At 35.1% G+C, this 18667-nt stretch overlaps 2 protein-coding genes and 1 non-coding gene across 5 annotated transcripts; all 3 read right to left on the bottom strand.

The window, feature by feature from the left end:
• Nucleotides 1-9115, bottom strand: LOC135588105 (uncharacterized). Of its 3 annotated transcripts, none has more exons than XM_065080058.1 (6): nt 8710-9115; nt 3829-3938; nt 3378-3749; nt 2544-3294; nt 1518-1588; nt 1-625 (listed from the first exon to the last, which is right to left on the bottom strand). In XM_065080058.1, exons 1-5 carry the CDS (start codon nt 8942-8944, stop codon nt 1527-1529), a joined length of 1530 nt encoding a protein of 509 aa, XP_064936130.1. In that variant the 5' UTR covers nt 8945-9115; the 3' UTR covers nt 1-625; nt 1518-1526. The 3 variants fall into 3 exon arrangements, with proteins under 3 accessions (XP_064936130.1, XP_064936129.1, XP_064936131.1); XM_065080059.1 differs by lacking the exon at nt 1-625 and adding an exon at nt 661-1413; XM_065080057.1 differs by lacking the exon at nt 1518-1588.
• A 5160-nt stretch (nt 9116-14275) lies between these two features.
• Nucleotides 14276-15595, bottom strand: LOC103995235 (probable transcription factor At4g00390). The gene has a single exon (XM_009415779.3). The coding sequence runs from the start codon at nt 15560-15562 to the stop codon at nt 14723-14725; it is 840 nt and encodes a 279-aa protein (XP_009414054.2). The 5' UTR covers nt 15563-15595; the 3' UTR covers nt 14276-14722.
• Nucleotides 15596-15815: 220 nt separating this feature from the next.
• On the bottom strand, nt 15816-15888 carry TRNAK-CUU (transfer RNA lysine (anticodon CUU)). The gene has a single exon. It is a non-coding gene; the product is annotated as a tRNA-Lys (tRNA).
• Between the last annotated feature and the right edge of the window lie 2779 nt (nt 15889-18667).

Raw genomic sequence — 18667 nt, 5'->3', positions numbered from 1 at the left:
GAATACAAAAGCAGCAATGCAAATGCTAACCTCGAAAACTATCAAATATACCAATCTGACAAACTTTGGTGACAATGCTGATTACAGTGAGCAGACAGCTCAATCTGACGAGCATTATCAGATACATTAGAAGTATAATACACATTAGCATAGCTCACGAATAAGTCAAATGGAGGTACTCTGCTGGAAAGGAAGTTAAGGAACAGCTCACCCTCGCATCGATAGCCTTGAAGTGCTCCAGCCCTTTGGGGAGAACCTCTGTTCAAAAGGAAAAGAAGGTTGCCACCTTTGCAGCTATAACCTGGTATCAGACTATCTATCTTGTATTTACACTTGTTGAGGTAACTCAGTTCGGCTGTCCCGCCATGTCCTTGACTCTTTCACTTCAATTCACAGAATCCATTAGCAATAATAACTGTTTTCGATGCAAGCTACAGCAAGCATATGCCAGCTGGACTCCAGATGCTGCTGATGCTCCAATTATAGAGCAGTATATCTCATGCTGCATGAACCACTTCATGTCCGTGCTGGATGTGTTATCGCGGCCCACATACAAGTTGAAATATCATGAGTCCCAGTAATCCAGTCAGGTTCATTTCCCAGAAAGCATAGGTTGCAGCTTTGGCTAAAAAGAAGTAACGACATAAGTAAAAAAATGAAAATCTTTGCTTTCATCTCAAATAAAGCAGAAATTTTAGTAGAGAAAGCAATATCTCAACTACTGGCCCAAACTAAAATAATAAAAGAAAAATACTTCAATATGCAGAATAACCACATCACCCTTCATATGAACTAACAAAAGATAAAGAATCCTGGTTGAAAAAAACCATATCAATCCTGATGCAAGATTACAACTAGATATGATAAAGGAAAATAAAATCTTTGACTTATTTTATGGTTATTTTTTCTTTGTGCAATGAGTTAGTTAATGATGATTTCTCATGCCTTGCAATTCCCAGCCTAATCAACATATTATTTTGTCTGCTTCAGACTATATTTTGATCCACACAGGGAACACTCAAGTACTCAACATGGGAATCTCCTGGAGGAAGGACAATGCTAGAATCCTTTAACTAGAAACACTGCCAGATGAGGCTGTTGAAGTATATATTTTGATCAGGAAGGCAAAAATAAATTAAAGCATAACAATACCTAAAAACTTATTACATTAAATTACAGTACGCAGGAATTCAGAGCAATTGTAACAGGAAAAGACAATGAAAAAATAATAATAATAAATAAAAAAAATTTGCCTGTGATGGTGAAATTTGACCTGATACAGACATGTATTGCCAATTCACACGAGCACTTGCCTTACTCTATGGGGTGTAGATTGCTTACTGGATAATAATTCCAGTACAGCGCTCAAAAAGCTTTGGAGCAGCTATACTAATTTCACATTGCAAGTAATGACTGCATGGAAATGAAATTAACTGGACTAATTATCTTGAACAGTTGAACATAATTAATCATTTAATGTATGTGTTCTATGTCGAGGATGGACCTTGCTTGCCCACCTGAATTGCTCAACAGGCCTGCCCAATCAACCTTGAACACCCAACTAGCCTATTCAGTGGGTCTCCTGCACCTGCACAGACAGTCCAGCCAAAATGTCTTATTTGGACTGGGACGATAAGTCTGAGATGGCTTGTTTAGAAGTTCTAATCAGTTACAATCAGATCAAGAAAAGAGAGGAAGAGCTAAGAAATCCAATTTATCAGTTGCAACCAGTTCTAATCAGCTTTTTTATCTTCTTTTATTTCACACAATAAAATCGATTGCTTTTTTTTTTTCCTTTTTCTCTTGGAAAGTTTCCCACCCTCAAAGAAGAGAAGTCTTAGTTAAGAGAGGTCATTCCTAAACTACATTGGCTTCACGATTAAAATAATAGGACTCAAGAAAATATCAAACATCTTAATAACAATTGTTGACATGCTTCTTTCTTGTCTCAAACTAGTGAGCAATATCAAGCATCTTAAAAACAAGCATAAAGACCATCTTATCAGGTTCTCTGTGTTGGGCAAAAGCTTCAAAATGACACCAACAAAAGCTTCTTAAAGAGAAGCAAAAAAGACCTGCAATACAAACATGAATTTGAGATAACAAAGAACAAGTTATCTCATTTCAATCCCCATGATCGTAAGCTTTAGTAGTTAATATAGCTACAGAAGTGAACTGTTGGCCAAGATTCAATTTCATAAAATCAGTCAACACGAGTGACAAACCTGAGGTTTGGTTGAACATCACGGAGTACATAGACATATCTTAGGACACAAAAGGATACAAATCAAAAGACACATGCCATTAAAATTTAATGGAGCAACAAATGTAGAAGATTCAAATGACAAAACGCAGTTCAATTTTTTTTGCCAGTTCCAACGATATTAAGAAAAAAAAAACTAATTTAAAACTTTATCCAAGATGATTTATAACATAAGACTTGTCCATATGTAGCTATATTTTAAGCATCAAATAAGAAACAAATCTGTAATGCTTTTCTCTTGACAAATTGCCATGTCAATTAGTTAGCAAAAACAACTTACAAAATAAAGAGGATGATGCATATGATAACAAAGTTGCTGGAGACACTCTGCTACCACTTTCACTGACTTGTACAGGCCTGGAAGCATAGCTAGCTGCAGGTGATGATGGTGATTGTTTTGAGTGCACTTTGGGAGTTGGCCCCATTGCTTTGAGACTTGGAGGACTGGTCAAGTGTCGTAAATGGCCAGAAAGAGTTGGTGGATAAGGATGAACTGATGAACCAGTATTTGGTGCAAGAGATGGACAAGGAAAGCAGTTAGTAAAAGGATCAACATTCCTTCTTGAAGGTCCAAGTGCACTTGCAGACTGAGAATCTGGCTGGATGCCATTTTCTGGGGCAGGTGCATATGCCATTGGATTTTTTATTGGAAAAGTGTGACAACAGAAACATGGAGGCGGTCGATGGTCATTATCTGATGGAACAGGAGCAGGAGAGAGAGTAGGGTTCAAGGAAGCAGGAGGTTCAGGGTAAAGATTGCCAACAGATGGAGAACCAGATGGCGATGGACCAGGGGCCATTGAGAGTGAGTGTTCAAGGTACGATGATAATTGCACTTGCTTTACTTTTCCAAAAACAGAGTTGTTGAGGCCAAGATTGTTAGCATTGGGCCTTGTGATAGCCTGAGCTAGTTGTTTCATTCTATCTGGTAATAGACTACCGCTCCCCATGTCTGACAAAACAGAAGCTTCAACAGTAACTGGTGGTGTCACCGTGGAACCGTTTATATTTGTCAGCTTCACGTATACATTCTGCATTGAGAGAACATATTTAACTATTTATTTTACAGCTAGAACATTAATCACGAAAATAAGAAAAGCATATTGATGGGCACCTCATAAGACCTCAAATTCAATCCGAACTTAAGTTCGTCCTTCAAGCGGTCAATGTTCTCCAGAATCTCTTCAATGTTGTTATTTAATGTGAAGTCAAATAGGATTTGAGCAATGTCCCAAATGGAATCTGACTGCAAAGGTATCACAGTTATCCCTCCAGGAAACTTTAAAAGTTCAAAAGATGATGGATGCCCAAAAATTGATGATGTCAAAGATATATTAATTTGCTGAAGGACCAGATTTATCAAAGTTGATCTCAAAATACTTAATGCTGGTAAGCTTATTGAGGCATTTTTTGGGTCAGGAAGAAAACCAAAGACCACGTATGTAGAGTTTTCTGGATCCAGCGAATGCATGGAGATAACTGAAACCTGTTTTGATGATAAACTTCATTAATGCTCCAAATAATGTGAATAATGATGAATGTTACAGAAATAAAGTGGAAACAACCTTAGTATTTGGAATACCAATTTCCTCAAGAATGTCATTCTCCAATCTTGCAGCCTTAGTACCAAGCAGTGAAATTGGTTTTTGCAAAACAAGACTTGCCTGGATTTCAGCTGAAATGAAACAAGATAACCATTTATATCTGATAACCATATAAAGCCCTTCCATGTTCAAGTAACTGAAATAACAAATAAAACAGGCTGCAAGAGATAACCTGAAGTTACCACATCTATTTACATGTTTTGCATAACATTATGCATGGATTTGCACCACCTCTCGACTACATCGTCACATTATATGTATTAGTAGGAACTCAGAAACGTACCCAAAATGCATCAATAGCACAAGGCTTTAGTTACAGCTTTTGGTTTTATAAAGGTACCATCTGGTTAAGGTTCTACTCGTTGGCCAGGCACAACAAAGAAGCAAAATCCACATCATCTGACACAATAGATGCTATTACATAGCAAATATTTGACGAAAAACCACAAAAAATTGTCAACTCAAATAGCTAAATTTCCTTAGCAAGAGTCCCAGCAGTTGCTGATTAAATCATGTCCGTAATATTCAAAATAAGATGTCCTGTTTTGCTAAAAAATATGTGATATACAGAAAGCTGAAGTTAAGCACATTCTTCAAGTTAAGTCCAATCAACAACTACAGGTTCCCACAGAGTTCTAATATGTAGCTGCATATGTAGATACAGTCACATGACTGCCTTGCATAAGGGCTACTTCATATTTTAATACCATGAGAGCCATGATAAAAAATTTAATATCATTGGTAGGTCCGTATGTGTATTGATTTCTTACAACTATTACAAAAATGCTTTCCTAAATGAATATAAACATCATCTCATATATTCTATTATTCTTATGTTAGCCATATTATATAATCACCTACGCATTAGCTAAATAATATTATAAATTCCTTTCTTTCTATTTAAAAATGGGAGGATCCACGGGGCTCCTGCCAATGCGGGAACTAGGGAGGATAAATGTATGTAACCTCACCCTTAAATATTTAAAAAAATTATTTCTATGACTCAAACCTTGATCTCCCAAGTCACAAAGGAACAACCTTACCATTGTACCAAGGCCCACCCTCTCTTTTCTTTTTATTTAATTATAATTATTTGAATACTTAATATGACCTGCATATGCAGCAGCATATGTTAGAAATTGCAATGTGTAGGGCAACTACAAACTTCATCCTATTAAAACTCAACCCCGGGCCAAACTTACAATCTAGGTACCCAAACCCAGTTTCAATGGGTAAGCATCCAGAAAAATCTGGCCTGCTGCCATCCTAACTTATGCATACTCTGGTAACTTTTCCAAGTGTAAACCATCTGCTTTAGTATCCTAGCAGATAGATTAAATATGACCTACCAGCCTTGTGAACCTAGATCAACCAAGCTCATCTACATAAATTGCATCAGCAACATAAGTTATTCCAAAAAAACAATCTTGAGAACAAACCCAACCAAGATTATCCCTAATCACACAGCACCCATGTAAAATATCAAACAGTTAGCTTTTTAAGCACAAATTAGTGGATTAAAAATAGGTCAGGCTATCTGACATCAAGGCTGGAAGAAACCATGAATGTTACAAAGACTATCATGCTACACAAAAATGAAGAAAAAAGCACAAAAGAAGTAAAAGAAAGATGGGTGAATTCCCAGAAAAAGCCTCTAGTTTTGAGAAATTCCTACGGAGCGCTCCAACTTTCAAAGATTTTCACAGGGCACCCCTTCTTGTGTGAAAATATCATTTTACCCCTACCTCCAATAGACCCACAGTCCTTAGCCCTGCACCACCGCCCTACCTCTCCTCTCCTCTGCCAAGGATGACGATGAGGTGGGGGGCCGTGAGCGAACGTGAGCCCCGGGCTGCTTGCTCCTCCACGCGTGGGTTGGCTGCAACCTCAAATAGCTGCCCGTCCACCCTCCTTCCTTGCCCATGATCGACGGTGAGGGCACACACGCCATGGCACCTCCTTCCTTGCCCACAATCGACGACGAGGGGGCATGGCGACGACGACGAGGACACATGGGCCGCCCCTCCCTCATTCCTCACCCGTGATCGACAGCATCGAAGTCAACCAACGGAAGATGTGGCTAGGGTTGGCGTGGCCAATGACGAAGGTAACCAACAGTAGGGTGACCCAAGGTAAAATCATCATTTATGAAAACAAGGCTCTCTGTGAAAATTTTTGAAAGCCGGGGTGCTTTGTAGGAATTGTTCAAAACTAGGGGCTCCTTCCAGGAATTCGCCACGAAAGATTCACACAGAACAAAAAAAAATCAAAAATATAATATATCCACATGCCAGAACTATTCTTCCAAAAGCTGATTTGTATCTAGTAGAAATCTAACATTGTGTTTTTCCTTGGTAAATCTTGACATCAAGTATTGTACATTTTAATCTTAAATTCACTCTACAATGGATTATTACATCATTAATCATGTTCCAATAAATTTGTTTGACCATCTACATTCACATCACTAGGACCAATTATAGGAAAGGTAGTAACTGGTTGTGTTATGAAACAACAAAATATCATGTTTAATCTTTATACACCCTAATAAAAAAGGAACAGCATGCTGTAACAAAATCCTGCCTCTGAAATTTATAAACATATTACATACAACTACATCTTGTGCTCCATCTTAAAGTTAATTTCAGCCATCTAGTTCTCTCCAATGACAAAACTATCAAACATATCCAATGTCAATGACCAATTTGCATATAATTCCCTTGTTCCTTTGGGGAAAAAAAAAAGGACCCGGGGCTAGCATGGCCAACGACAAAGGTAACAAGCGACAAGAGTGACCTGGGGTAAAATCATCATTTATGAAAATAAGGTTCTCTATGGGAACTTTCGAAAGTTGGGGTGCTCTGTAGGAATTTTTTCAAAACTAGGGGCTCTTTCTAGTAATTCACCAAAAAAGATTAGCATAGAACAAAAAAAATAAAATATATAATATATCCACATGCCAGAACTATTCTTCCAAAAGCTGGTTTGTATCGAGTAGAAATATAACATTGTGTTTTCCCTTGGTAAATCTTGACATCAAGTATTGCACATTTTAATCTTAAATTCACTCTACAATGGATTATTACATCATTAATCATGTTCCAATAAATTTGTTTGACCATCTGCATTCACATCACTAGGACCAATTATAGGAAAGATAGTAACTGGTTGTGTTATGAAACATCAAAATACCATATTTAATCTTTATACACCCTAATAAAAAAGGAACAGCATGCTGTAACAAAATCCTGCCTCTGAAATTTATAAACATATTATATACAACTACATCTTGTGCTCCATCTTAAAGTTAATTTCAGCCATCTCGTTCTCTCCAACGACAAAACTATCAAACACATCCAATGTCAATGACCAATTTGCATATAATTCCATTTTTCCTTTGGGAAAAAAAAGACCCGGGGCTGGCATGGCCAACGGCAAAGGTAACCAGCGACAGGAGTGACCTGGGGTAAAATCATCATTTATGAAAACAAGGCTCTCTATGGGAACTTTCGAAAGTTGGGGTGCTCTATAGGAATTTTTCAAAACTAGGGGCTCTTTCTAGGATTTCGCCAAAAAAAGATTTGCATAGAACAAAAAAAATAAAATACATAATATATCCACATGCCAGAACTATTCTTCCAAAAGCTGGATTGTATCTAGTAGAAATCTAACATTGTGCTTTCCCTTGGTAAATCTTGTACATTTTAATCTTAAATTCACTCTACAACGAATTTGTTTGACCATCTATATTCACATCACTGGGACCAATTACAAGAAAGGTAGTAACTGTTTGTGTTATGAAACAACAAAATACCATGTTTAATCTTTATACACCCTAATAAAAAAGGAACAGCATGCTGTAACAAAATCCTGCCTCTGAAATTTATAAACATATTATATACAACTACATCTTGTGCTCCATCTTAAAGTTAATTTCAGCCATCTAGTTCTCTCCAACGACAAAACAATATCAAACACATCCAATGTCAATGACAAATTTGCATATAATTCCTTTGTTCCTTTTGGGGAAATAAAAAGATTTTCAGGTCCATTTCATCGCTTGCAATCTTGCAAATTTGCCTCCTTTCCTCACAATGATACATGAAGTCATTCTTATGGCTCAAGAAATGAATTAATCAAAATATTTGAAGGCAATGAATGTTCAGTTAACTATATAGAAGAGTTACGTATTCTCTAACTTGTGTTTTACATTATGACTTAAGAACATTGATGACTGTTCATCATACAATGAAATTTGAACAAAGACAAACAGAACATAGATACGATATACAACTTCAAACACAACTTAAAATTTGTTGTGATTCTAAAAATTATCCTATGTAGGTAAAAATAAATGGAATAGAGTAGACAAGTAAATTGTAAGCAGGACATGGCATCATTTTTCTCTCGTTAAAGCCAAATTGCAGGAACCTAAGAATCTAGATGAACTCTTTATACAGGGAAACAGCTAATAATACTAGCTGCAAAGCCAGAAACCATGGCCATCCTCACCTGCAAAGTAAAAAAGATCTATCCTAATCTACAGCAATATGCATACCCTCCCAATGTTCTCTACAACGTATACCTCTGCAAAAATTGGAAGACAAAGCCCTACTAAAAATCAAGGAGACCGCAGACTTCCCACCGCAAAATCAAGCAAATGCAGTTCAATCTGCTTCAGAAAAAGAAGCCCTAAATTCTCGAACCCCGAGATCCAACGAATCCCACAAAGCCTGATCCAGATCACGAACACGCGTCTCATCTCACAGGATGCACCTAAACGACCAGAAGGCAACCCGCCAGCACAAGACCGAGAAAGGACACCGAGAAAAAGGACCTCACCGTGAAGGCTGTCGGGGTCGTCAGTGACGAACCCGGACCGTCGGCTGCGGAAAGGAGGGAACCAGAAGATGGCAGAGAGCAGCACGCAAGAGCCGAGGGCCAGAACGACGAGGCACCTCAGAGAGACGGCCCGGCGGATCCCGGCGTCTCCTCCGCGACCGCCCCCTCCTCCGGCCGCGGAGTTGGCGAGGACTCGATCGGGGACCTCGACGCGGACTTCCTCCGGCTTCCCCATTTATCGGGGCATCGGAAGCCGCCTCCCCAAACGGATGGGAGGAGAGCAATGCGAGCAGTTGTAGTAACACAGTCAGTTGAAGAAGAAAGGAGACGTGGGAGAGGCGGACGAATTTGGAGACGAAGAGGAGGAAGCAGCGACTCCGTTCCCCCTTAGTCTTTTGGGAGGGAATGGAATGTTCTCGGCATCATTATTTTCTTTAAATAATTATATTATTTGATAAAATCATATATATATATATATTATTTATCTCTCTAATTTTTTAAATCAAAAACCTATAAAATATACTCTTATTGATAATTTATTACTATTCGATTACTACTTGACATGAATTTTCTCTAAAAACATATAATATGCTTACTTTATATATATATATATATACTATTATGGTTAATTTATTTATCATTTGACTATTACTTCAAATTCTATATGACATTAATACCCTTTAGAAATTTAAATGCATATAAATAAATATACAGAAACACCGAAAGGTAAGGTAAACACATGGATTGCACTCCATTAGATCATGACAAATTGGCCCCACTCGCTCCTTGTGAGGGTTGACATTTGGGTTGCAATGCCAAATTGGAACCCATTCTTCCGTAGACAATAAGTAAGAATAATAAAAGATATCATGATCACAATACTACTTTATTTTTTGTATATATAATGTTTCTTTCCCCAAATCATGGTCTTATTAATACAGTCTAAGGAGCTCTCAATGTACATACTCCCACTGCCACTGGTTGCATAAGTTGCTGGTTTTATCTTCTCAACAGGGTTTAAAAGAAATTAAAATTTTATATGCAAGGATCAAAATGAATTAATTATCCTATGAAGTATTTTCGATTTATTGGACTTGGTTCTAAAGCTTGAATTATTCCTCACTTGCATCAACTTCAATGTTCACCCATAAAAGGAGACTTTAGCATCTATCTGTGCATAGCTTTAAATCCAAGCATTTTTATACATGATGCTTGTCATGTTCTTGAGAGGGATTGGATCTTTTATTAATGACAACACTTAATGATAAAGAAGAAACACTAATGAAAATTGATATGATGCATCCAAGAAGAATATGGAATCAATTCCAAGCTCTTTGAGCAAATATTAAAATTAGAGTAGAATAATTTTTTGGTGTTCATGATTATAATTTGATCAACCACCAATGTGATCCACTATATTTGGTCAAAAATAAATAAAACGTAGACCACATTTTCCAGTCACTAACCTCTCTCTCTCTCTCTCTCTCTCTCTCTCTCTCTCTAACCACATTTTCCAATCAATAAAAAGTAGACCACATAAATATGAAAATATGTATGCATATTTGCATACAAATTTGCATGGTTTATTTACATAAATTAACTATTATTTAATCATTAAATCGTTTTAATCAGAACTCAGTATGACAATAAAAATATCAGAAATAATGCAAGTATTTTACATATCCATTTAATACAAACCAATTAAAAGTAGTTATAGTTAAATGTGAATAATTAGAACGAAAGGGAAATATATGAAGGACATGAATGCAAGAATAAATATGTGATTACCCTAAGTAATCAACATGAGTGTCACCATTGATGGCACTCGCATACCAAGCATGAAATAACACTGCAACCAATGAACCAACATGCATGGCATGGGACAGGACAAGGAGAGATGTTACCATTCATGTCATTGTTGATGCCTCTGACACACCAAACATGAAGTCATACTTTAACAGATGAATTTTCTGCTTGCAAATAAGAGAGTTGGATTCCAACTCAATTAGTAATCTTTTGATACAAAAGGTTGATCAATGTATACAATACATGTATTTATGATTTGAGCACTGGTAATATAAATTGTAAAAGAGCAATGTCACTGTAGATCAATTCATACACTACAAATATGGCATTAAACATATAGAATCTGACCTGTAAATAATGTATTTCTTAAAAAAATAAGGAGAGCATTATTACACAACTCTAATAAATGGAGCATTTACTTTGAACAAAATGAGGGAAAAGAAAGAGAATTTATGGATAGGTTGAACTGGATAGGAAACTTACACAACCATCAGAGCATAGAGTTGTTGAGCAATGCTTGTCTCCAACTTCTTGTAGGTAAGAACTTTGGCTGTAATTAATCATTGTTCATGCACCAAGACTGACATATGCCCACCTAGTTGGAAAACTTCTAGACTCACATTTCTCTCCTAACCTAAAACCATTGAAGCTTTGTCAATTAAGAATCTAAAATCCTCAAGCTGAAAGCTGGACAAAATTTCTGGTGTTCACTTGATGCATATTGACATAATTTGTGGATATTGAAAGTCTAGGACTATTGGATAAATGATATCAGAAAGTCCAGATAACTCCCAGTTCTGTCTCTGTTCTCAAACCATGTTTTCCATCAACTGATCCTATAACATATATCAGCAATCTTCTCCTGATTTCCAGAACAAAATTCCATTTATGACTGGACCATTTAGAGACAAAGGTCCCACTAACCCTTTTTTTTCCTTGAAGAAATCCATCCATATGTGTATATAAATAATATATGTTGGGAAGATACCAACCATGCAACTACTTGGAAGGTCCCACCTACCTGTAAAAACCAACCACCACCCATTTTTTTTGTTTTTTTCTGAGTGACATCTTTGCACCATTTCATTCTCAGAAGCTTTGCTTCTCTTATTGGCTTTAGATCTCCAGCCAAGATTTCATCTTGTAGAGAAATATCACCTGCAAAATTGTCTCGTCTAATCAATATCTACCCTGCTCTTTAGTCTGGCAACTACAAAGAAAAAAATCACACTCACCAAACAGGCAAGTAGTTGTCGACCATCTCCAACTCTGAAGTTTGTAGGCGATGAAGTCAAATTCAATCAGCTAGCAACAATAGATGAAAGCAACCTTAACAATTTGGGTTAGTAGTCATTGTTCTGCAACTTATAGTCTATACCTCAGAAATGCAGGTTCATCTTTGAGCAACATTTCTGTTGGTAAATCTCTGACATTGCATTTACATACTGTTGTAATCTTAAATGTCCTGAAACTTTTGAAGTACTGTGTAGCAGAATATGAACAAATTTTATAGAGAAGACAATAGTGGAGATGGCTAACTATCCAAGAAGCCCGTAGAAAATCTCTCTCTCTCTCTTATCTGTCTGTCTGTCTATCGATCTCTGGCATTTACAATCTCATATATGCTGATTCGGATTGCTCTAGATGATAATAACTGGAGATGTTCATAATATGTCTAATATAGATTTTAGTTACTGGTTAAATTACGTAGAATATGCTGCATAATGTAGAAGACTTGAATTAATCTTCTTGGTTTTATTTATGTTCGGTTGCTGATATAGCTGAAACCAGCATTTGTGACACCAATAGAAAATAAACATAGTTTTACTATCCTCATAGTCATACTTAGCTCTGCATTTAGTTCAGGTTTAATGAGGGTTAAATCGAAGGATACTAATAATGTCAAGAAGGAACTGAACCCAGATAATCAGGACTAAATTAACCCACTTAATATAGTGAACTAAAATAACAATCTCTTTTCTCATTCTCTTTGCTAATTCAGACAACTCTATTAGCTAGCTGCATCGAACCAAATAAAGAATAATTAAATTTAGTTAATCAGGCCAGAGTAATTTAATCATGCTTATCAGGCTAGAGTTATTTAGTCATGTTAGCAAATCCAATTTAAATTGTCCTCATCCACCATTGACCTAAGAGGTCAATACATTGCAGGTGAGATTAACTTTAGATGGAAATATGAAGTAGCCAATTTCTGACAGCTAAAACTAATGGTTGCCAACTTATCTCTGAGATACACATTTCAATATTATTATCATTTCATTATTCACCCAAACAAATTAGAAGCATCAAATATAAACATAATAGTCAACATATGTGAATCTGTCACAAGATAGATTATAGATAGTTCAATACTATTTTAGTTTAATTATTTTCATGAAAGCACCGTATATAACCATAATGGTCTATATATGTGAGCCTATCAAATCTGGTTAGGTAGCAAAGGAAGAATATTTTACCTTCATTATATGATAACCAGAGTGGCATGTATTGATATCAATTGTTAACATGTGACTAATCGAATTACAAGAAAGTTTCAAATGATTTTTGGCATTGTTGTTAACATGTGACTAATCGAATTACAAGAAAGTTTCAAATGATGTTTGGCATTGTTCTTACATATATTTAGAAAAAGGAAATATTACTTTTTTTTTCCTATTTTATTATATAACATCTAATTGGCATGTAATGATATCAATCCAAAGATCGCAAACTCACTGCAAAAAGAGTTTTAGATGAATAGTTGATGATGTTTAAATATTGTCACAAGACTCACGACGACATTAAGCTCCAATAGTATTAATTTACTAGTCATTTAAGTACCCTGGTGTATATTATTTGTTGATTATATTATTTTAGTTGATAAGAGTTTAAATGAAATTAATTCGAAACTTGAGTTATGAAAACAATCTTTAAAAACTTGATATTTTAGGTTCAGAAGGATAAAAATTAAATAAATAATATGGAATTTTAGTAATAACAATAAAAGAGAGGAGAATATAGTGAAGTGGGATGAGCATGAAGTTTTATTACGTAAAAATTTTTAGTATCTTGAATCTGGAGAGATTAATAAAAATATTATTTATAAAGTAAAAACATGATGGTTACAGTGGTGGACATTAGGAATCTTGTGCAACCATTGGGTATCTTTGAGATTAAAAGAAAAATTTTATAAAACTATTATTAGCTCAACAATACTTTATAGTTTTGAATGCATCTAAGAAGCAACATATACAAAATGTTTATATTACTAAGATGAAAATATTGACGTGGATGTGCAGAGTAATTATGAAAGATAGAAAAGAAACTTTTTCATTCGTAAATAATCAGGTGTTGCTTCAACAAAGGATAAAATGAAAGAGAATTGTTTCAGATGGTACGAACATATGATCCGGAGATCTACAGATGATATAGTTAAAAGAGGTGAAATTATTAATATTAGTGGCATGAGGGGAGATATAGAGAAATCAAAAACAAATTTAATAAAAACTATAAATAAAAATTTAAATACTAATTTTAGTCTTTATGATCTCAATGACAATAAAAGATCCATATAGGCAAATAGTTTGGAATTTACAGTTTTATTATTGTCGTCTCAGAGGCAATCGATTGTAAGAGTGTCCTGATAGAATATAAATGCAGGAGGTATGCATTTAGAAGCATTAAAACAGACCCTCGAAAAGATCCATAAACAATTAATTGCTACATAAACCCAAACTAGACAAGTAGACCTTAAAAGATCTGCAAAGTAAAACAGATACTTGTCATTAATAAATACTGCAGTAACTTAATAATTCACACAATACTTCGCTAGTACATACTAGAAAACAAAATTAAAATCACTTGAAACACAATGCTGATCCCATACATGCCGTACTACTAGCCAACAATGCCAAGGAAGGAGAATTCACAAGACTCTAGCTAGAACACTATGATCAACATGAGTGACCAAGCAGCACTTACAACAATGTTCTAAGTTCTAACTAAACTAAAGAAGAACTATGCAATACGTTAAAGGTAATTAACCTAAAATATAAGCTACTACACTTATCCCTAGTTAGAACACTATGATCAACATGAGTGACCAAAAGAAGTAGCACTTACAACAATATTCTAAGCTCTAACTAAGCTAAAAGAGAACTATGTAATATGTTAGAAGGTAATCAACCTGAAATGTAAGCTACAGTTCTCAGCTCTTGTGGGCATCCATCAGAAGCTCAGATATCTCCTTCAACAAATTGAGGCGCTTCGCCCACAACTCCATCTCGGCCTCGCACTGCTTCCTCAATTTCTCCTCCAGCAACTTCCCCTTGGAATCATCGATTAGTTTCAGTTTCTTCTCCAAGAGCACGCCCGACAAGCACCGCCCGTACTCCGCCACGGCTTCCCTGATGAACGGATACTTATCATCCTCCCTTCCCGCATCATCATCCTCCTCGGTGGCAGCGGGGGCCACGTCCCCGTTTCCGTCCTCCTCGGCGTCCCCATCGGCCTGCTTGGCCTCCTCGCCCCATATCTCGGCGGACAGCTCGCAGATGCGCCGGTCGTGGGCGGTGACAACGGCGGAGGAACCAGCGGCGGAAGAGTGGACGAACTTGCTCTTGAGGCGCTTGAGCTTGTAACCGACCTGCTCGGGGGTGAGGTGGGTGGCGATGGAGGTCTTGATGGAAGCGAAAAAGGCGGACATGGTGGGCTGCTTGGGAAGGGCGCCGGTACGGGAGCGAAAGGCAAGGGCGCCTTCGAGGAGCGCGACCTCGTCGGGCTCCGACCACACCTTCATCTGCCGGAGGCCGGAGGGGCTCCGCCCGCCAAACTCGCGGGGCTTCCTCTTCCGCCCGCTCCGCCTGGACATGGCCGCCGCGGCGGAGGCTGGCTCGTCGGGTCCCGGGATGAGCTTCGAGGAGGAAGGATTCAGGGGGGCCGAGCAGCCACCGGGGCCGCCGTTGGTCGACGGTGAGTCCTCCGTGGTTGACGGTCGCGGATCGGGCGGCGGAGGAGCGAGAGAATTTGGGGGTGTCAAGGTAGGCATTCGGAGCGCTCGTGACACATCCCAAACAGGTCACGACCGTCAAATAATCCAAACGGGTCCGGCTAAATGTCGAGTGTTGAGTCTGGTCCGTGTTTGGTTCGTCCGTTCCGGTAGAAACCAACGATCACGAAACTCATACTCTTCTCGCATTTATCGCTGTGTCCAACGTGGACGGTGGGACCCCTTTTTTTGAGTGGGTGAAAAGTGAGCTCCCTGTTTGATTTCATACACCCGAAAAAAAGAAAGAATAATTCGCCCACCGTGGGGCTCGAACCCACGACCACAAGGTTAAGAGCCTTGCGCTCTACCTACTGAGCTAGACGGGCTTATGGAATTTCGTCAAAAATAATATATATATAGTAAATAGAAAGGTAATAATGACAACAACATAATACTAAGAGAAAAAATTAGTAGAATATGTGATATAATTCACATAGTTCAATATAAAAAATGGTAATGAATATAAAATTAATATAATTATTTTTCTTCTGATCGAATGATACAGTGGCAAATGAATTCAAAGCACATTTTAAGGCACTTCCATTTAAGAATGAGAAATAAGTAAGATTGTTTATCGATCGATAATTGGTTAATAATTTATTGATAAATATTTTAAAAGAATGCCATTAGAATCAGTATTTAATTTGTTATATGATTATGAAAATGATTTAATTGGTCCTGAGCTATCAAATGAAACAATATTATAATTTGCTATATGGTTGTAAATAGTTATAATTTTCTAATAATTTGATTCGAATAAGAGGAATATGGAAAGCAAGTAACTTTATTATCATTGGAAGTATGAGAGTATTTTTACCTCTCAACTTAAATGAATTTATAAGCTATTGATGCTTTTAGATCTAGAGATGCTATCTTGGCATGGAGCATTTTTTTCATATATTAATTGTTAGTCATATGAGTTAAGGTTAAGACACTAAAATTCTCTTAAGAATAACAATATATCATATCAAAAAAATGATCATGCATTTGATCGATTCGATTCACCGATTAGAATCTTATACCATTAAATTATTATTTATTAAACAATTTAAGCAATTTACCAGCAACAGCTAATTCTAATATGGCATCCCTATATTTAGGTTTTATCGAGGTGTATATGAGCAATTCAGATTGGATCACTTTTATCAGGTCAGACTTCATTCAATTTGTCAAAGAATATAACTCAAGTATAAGAAAAAGTATTTAGTATCTTTTTCATCAAACCAATTCAAAATTATTTGCAACTATATAATACTATTCAAAATTCTTTAGAACTATGGTATATCATTTCAGTATTTTTTTTTATTTTTTTATAATTTTAGGATGAATAAATTATTAAAGATGATTTTTTAGGTTAAATCGATTATCAACGTAACTCATTGAATTTTCATCAAATATATCTAAACTTCTTCACAATTACTAGGGTGAGATAATAATATATTTAATATTTTATTTTTATTTTTATGAATATAGAGTAATTAATTTTTTAAATAAGATATTTTTGTATTAAATTTGTGATCGAATGTAACTCTATAAATTTTTATCAAACCTATCCAAACTTCTCTCGAACTATTAAGGTGAGATACTAATATGTTTATTATTATTTTTTCTATTTTTATATAAATTTAGGATGATTAATTTTAAAAAATATAATATTTTTGGATTGAATATTTGATTAAGTGTAACTCTTTGACTTTTTACTAAACCTATCCAAATTTTTTTAGAACTACCAGAGTAAATATTGGTATTTTTATTATTTTTTATAAATTTAAGATGATTAATTTTTAAAATAAGATATTTTTATATTTAATCTACGATCGAATGTAACTCTTTGAATTTTCATCGAGCATATCTAAACTTCTCTGGAACTATTAGGATGGGATGTGTAATATATTCATTATTACTTTTTTTATTTTAATGTAAATTTAATATGATTAACTTTTTAAATAAAATATTTCTATGTTGAATACGTAAGCGAGCGTAACTCTAGTGTAATTCAAGTTAATTTTCATCAAACAAATCTAAACTTCTCCTAAACTATTATAACTTAATTTTAAGATATATAACATCATTTTTTTATTTTTTATCATGATTAATTTTTCAAATATGATGTTTTTGAATTGAATATATACTGGAGTAGAACTTGAGTTAATTTTCAACAAATCAATGTAAACTTTTCTAAAACTATTATCATATTATTATAAGACATTTAGTATAACTTTTTCAATTTATGATGGATTAAATATAATTTTATATAAAAAATTAATATATTTTTTTAATACACATATAGCTAGCTATATAGCATGATATTCATCTATTGAGATCCGAGAAGAAAAATACGAGAAAAAAATATAAATAAAGATAAAAAATAAAATCAATAATAATAACAATAAAGTCGAAAGTTCCAACAATCCAAAGATTGGTTACATCAATTTTATTATTATTATTATTAAAATATGTAAAATATTAAAAAAATGAGAAAAAAAATAAGAAAATGAATTATGAAAGATAAATGTGATGATAACAACGAGTAATGATCTCACAATAGTGCAAAGAGGGAGAACAATCATGCTTATAACTTATGATGAACCCTAAAATCATTACTCATTCCAAAAGAAATTTTTGATCTGATATATAAATAAATACATAAGAAGAAAAAGAAAAAAAATAGTATAAATTTTTTTTTCATAATGGTTCTTCTACTTCTATAAATCTTTTTTCATCATGTTATTAAATCTGATGTAGCATAAGATAAATTCTCTAGAAAAGCTCCCAATTTTATATTTTTCCTGCATAGTGCCCCTCATATAAAGCCTTCTATAATATGGTAAATTTGTTTTTATTTCAAAGTTACTGTAAATCATGTTAAATAGGGTATAATAAAAAAATAATTTCATACTTTAAAGGATTGAAAATGATTTAAAAATAGAAAAACAATCATTTAGACCCTTATTTTTAAGATTTTCTAAAAATTATTTATTTATTGATTAGGTAAAATCAGAAACTTTTATATGGAATTTACTCTTCGGTATATTATTCATATATTTATATTTTTAATATAAGTAAATAAATACAGTTTCAACATGCGATCATTCAGTTTTTAGT

This window comes from Musa acuminata, chromosome BXJ1-8, assembly GCF_036884655.1.
Source record: "Musa acuminata AAA Group cultivar baxijiao chromosome BXJ1-8, Cavendish_Baxijiao_AAA, whole genome shotgun sequence".
Classification (NCBI taxonomy): Eukaryota; Viridiplantae; Streptophyta; class Magnoliopsida; order Zingiberales; family Musaceae; genus Musa; species Musa acuminata.
The sequence above is the reverse complement of the archived record's forward strand: the minus strand, read 5'-3'. Positions and strand labels throughout refer to the sequence as shown.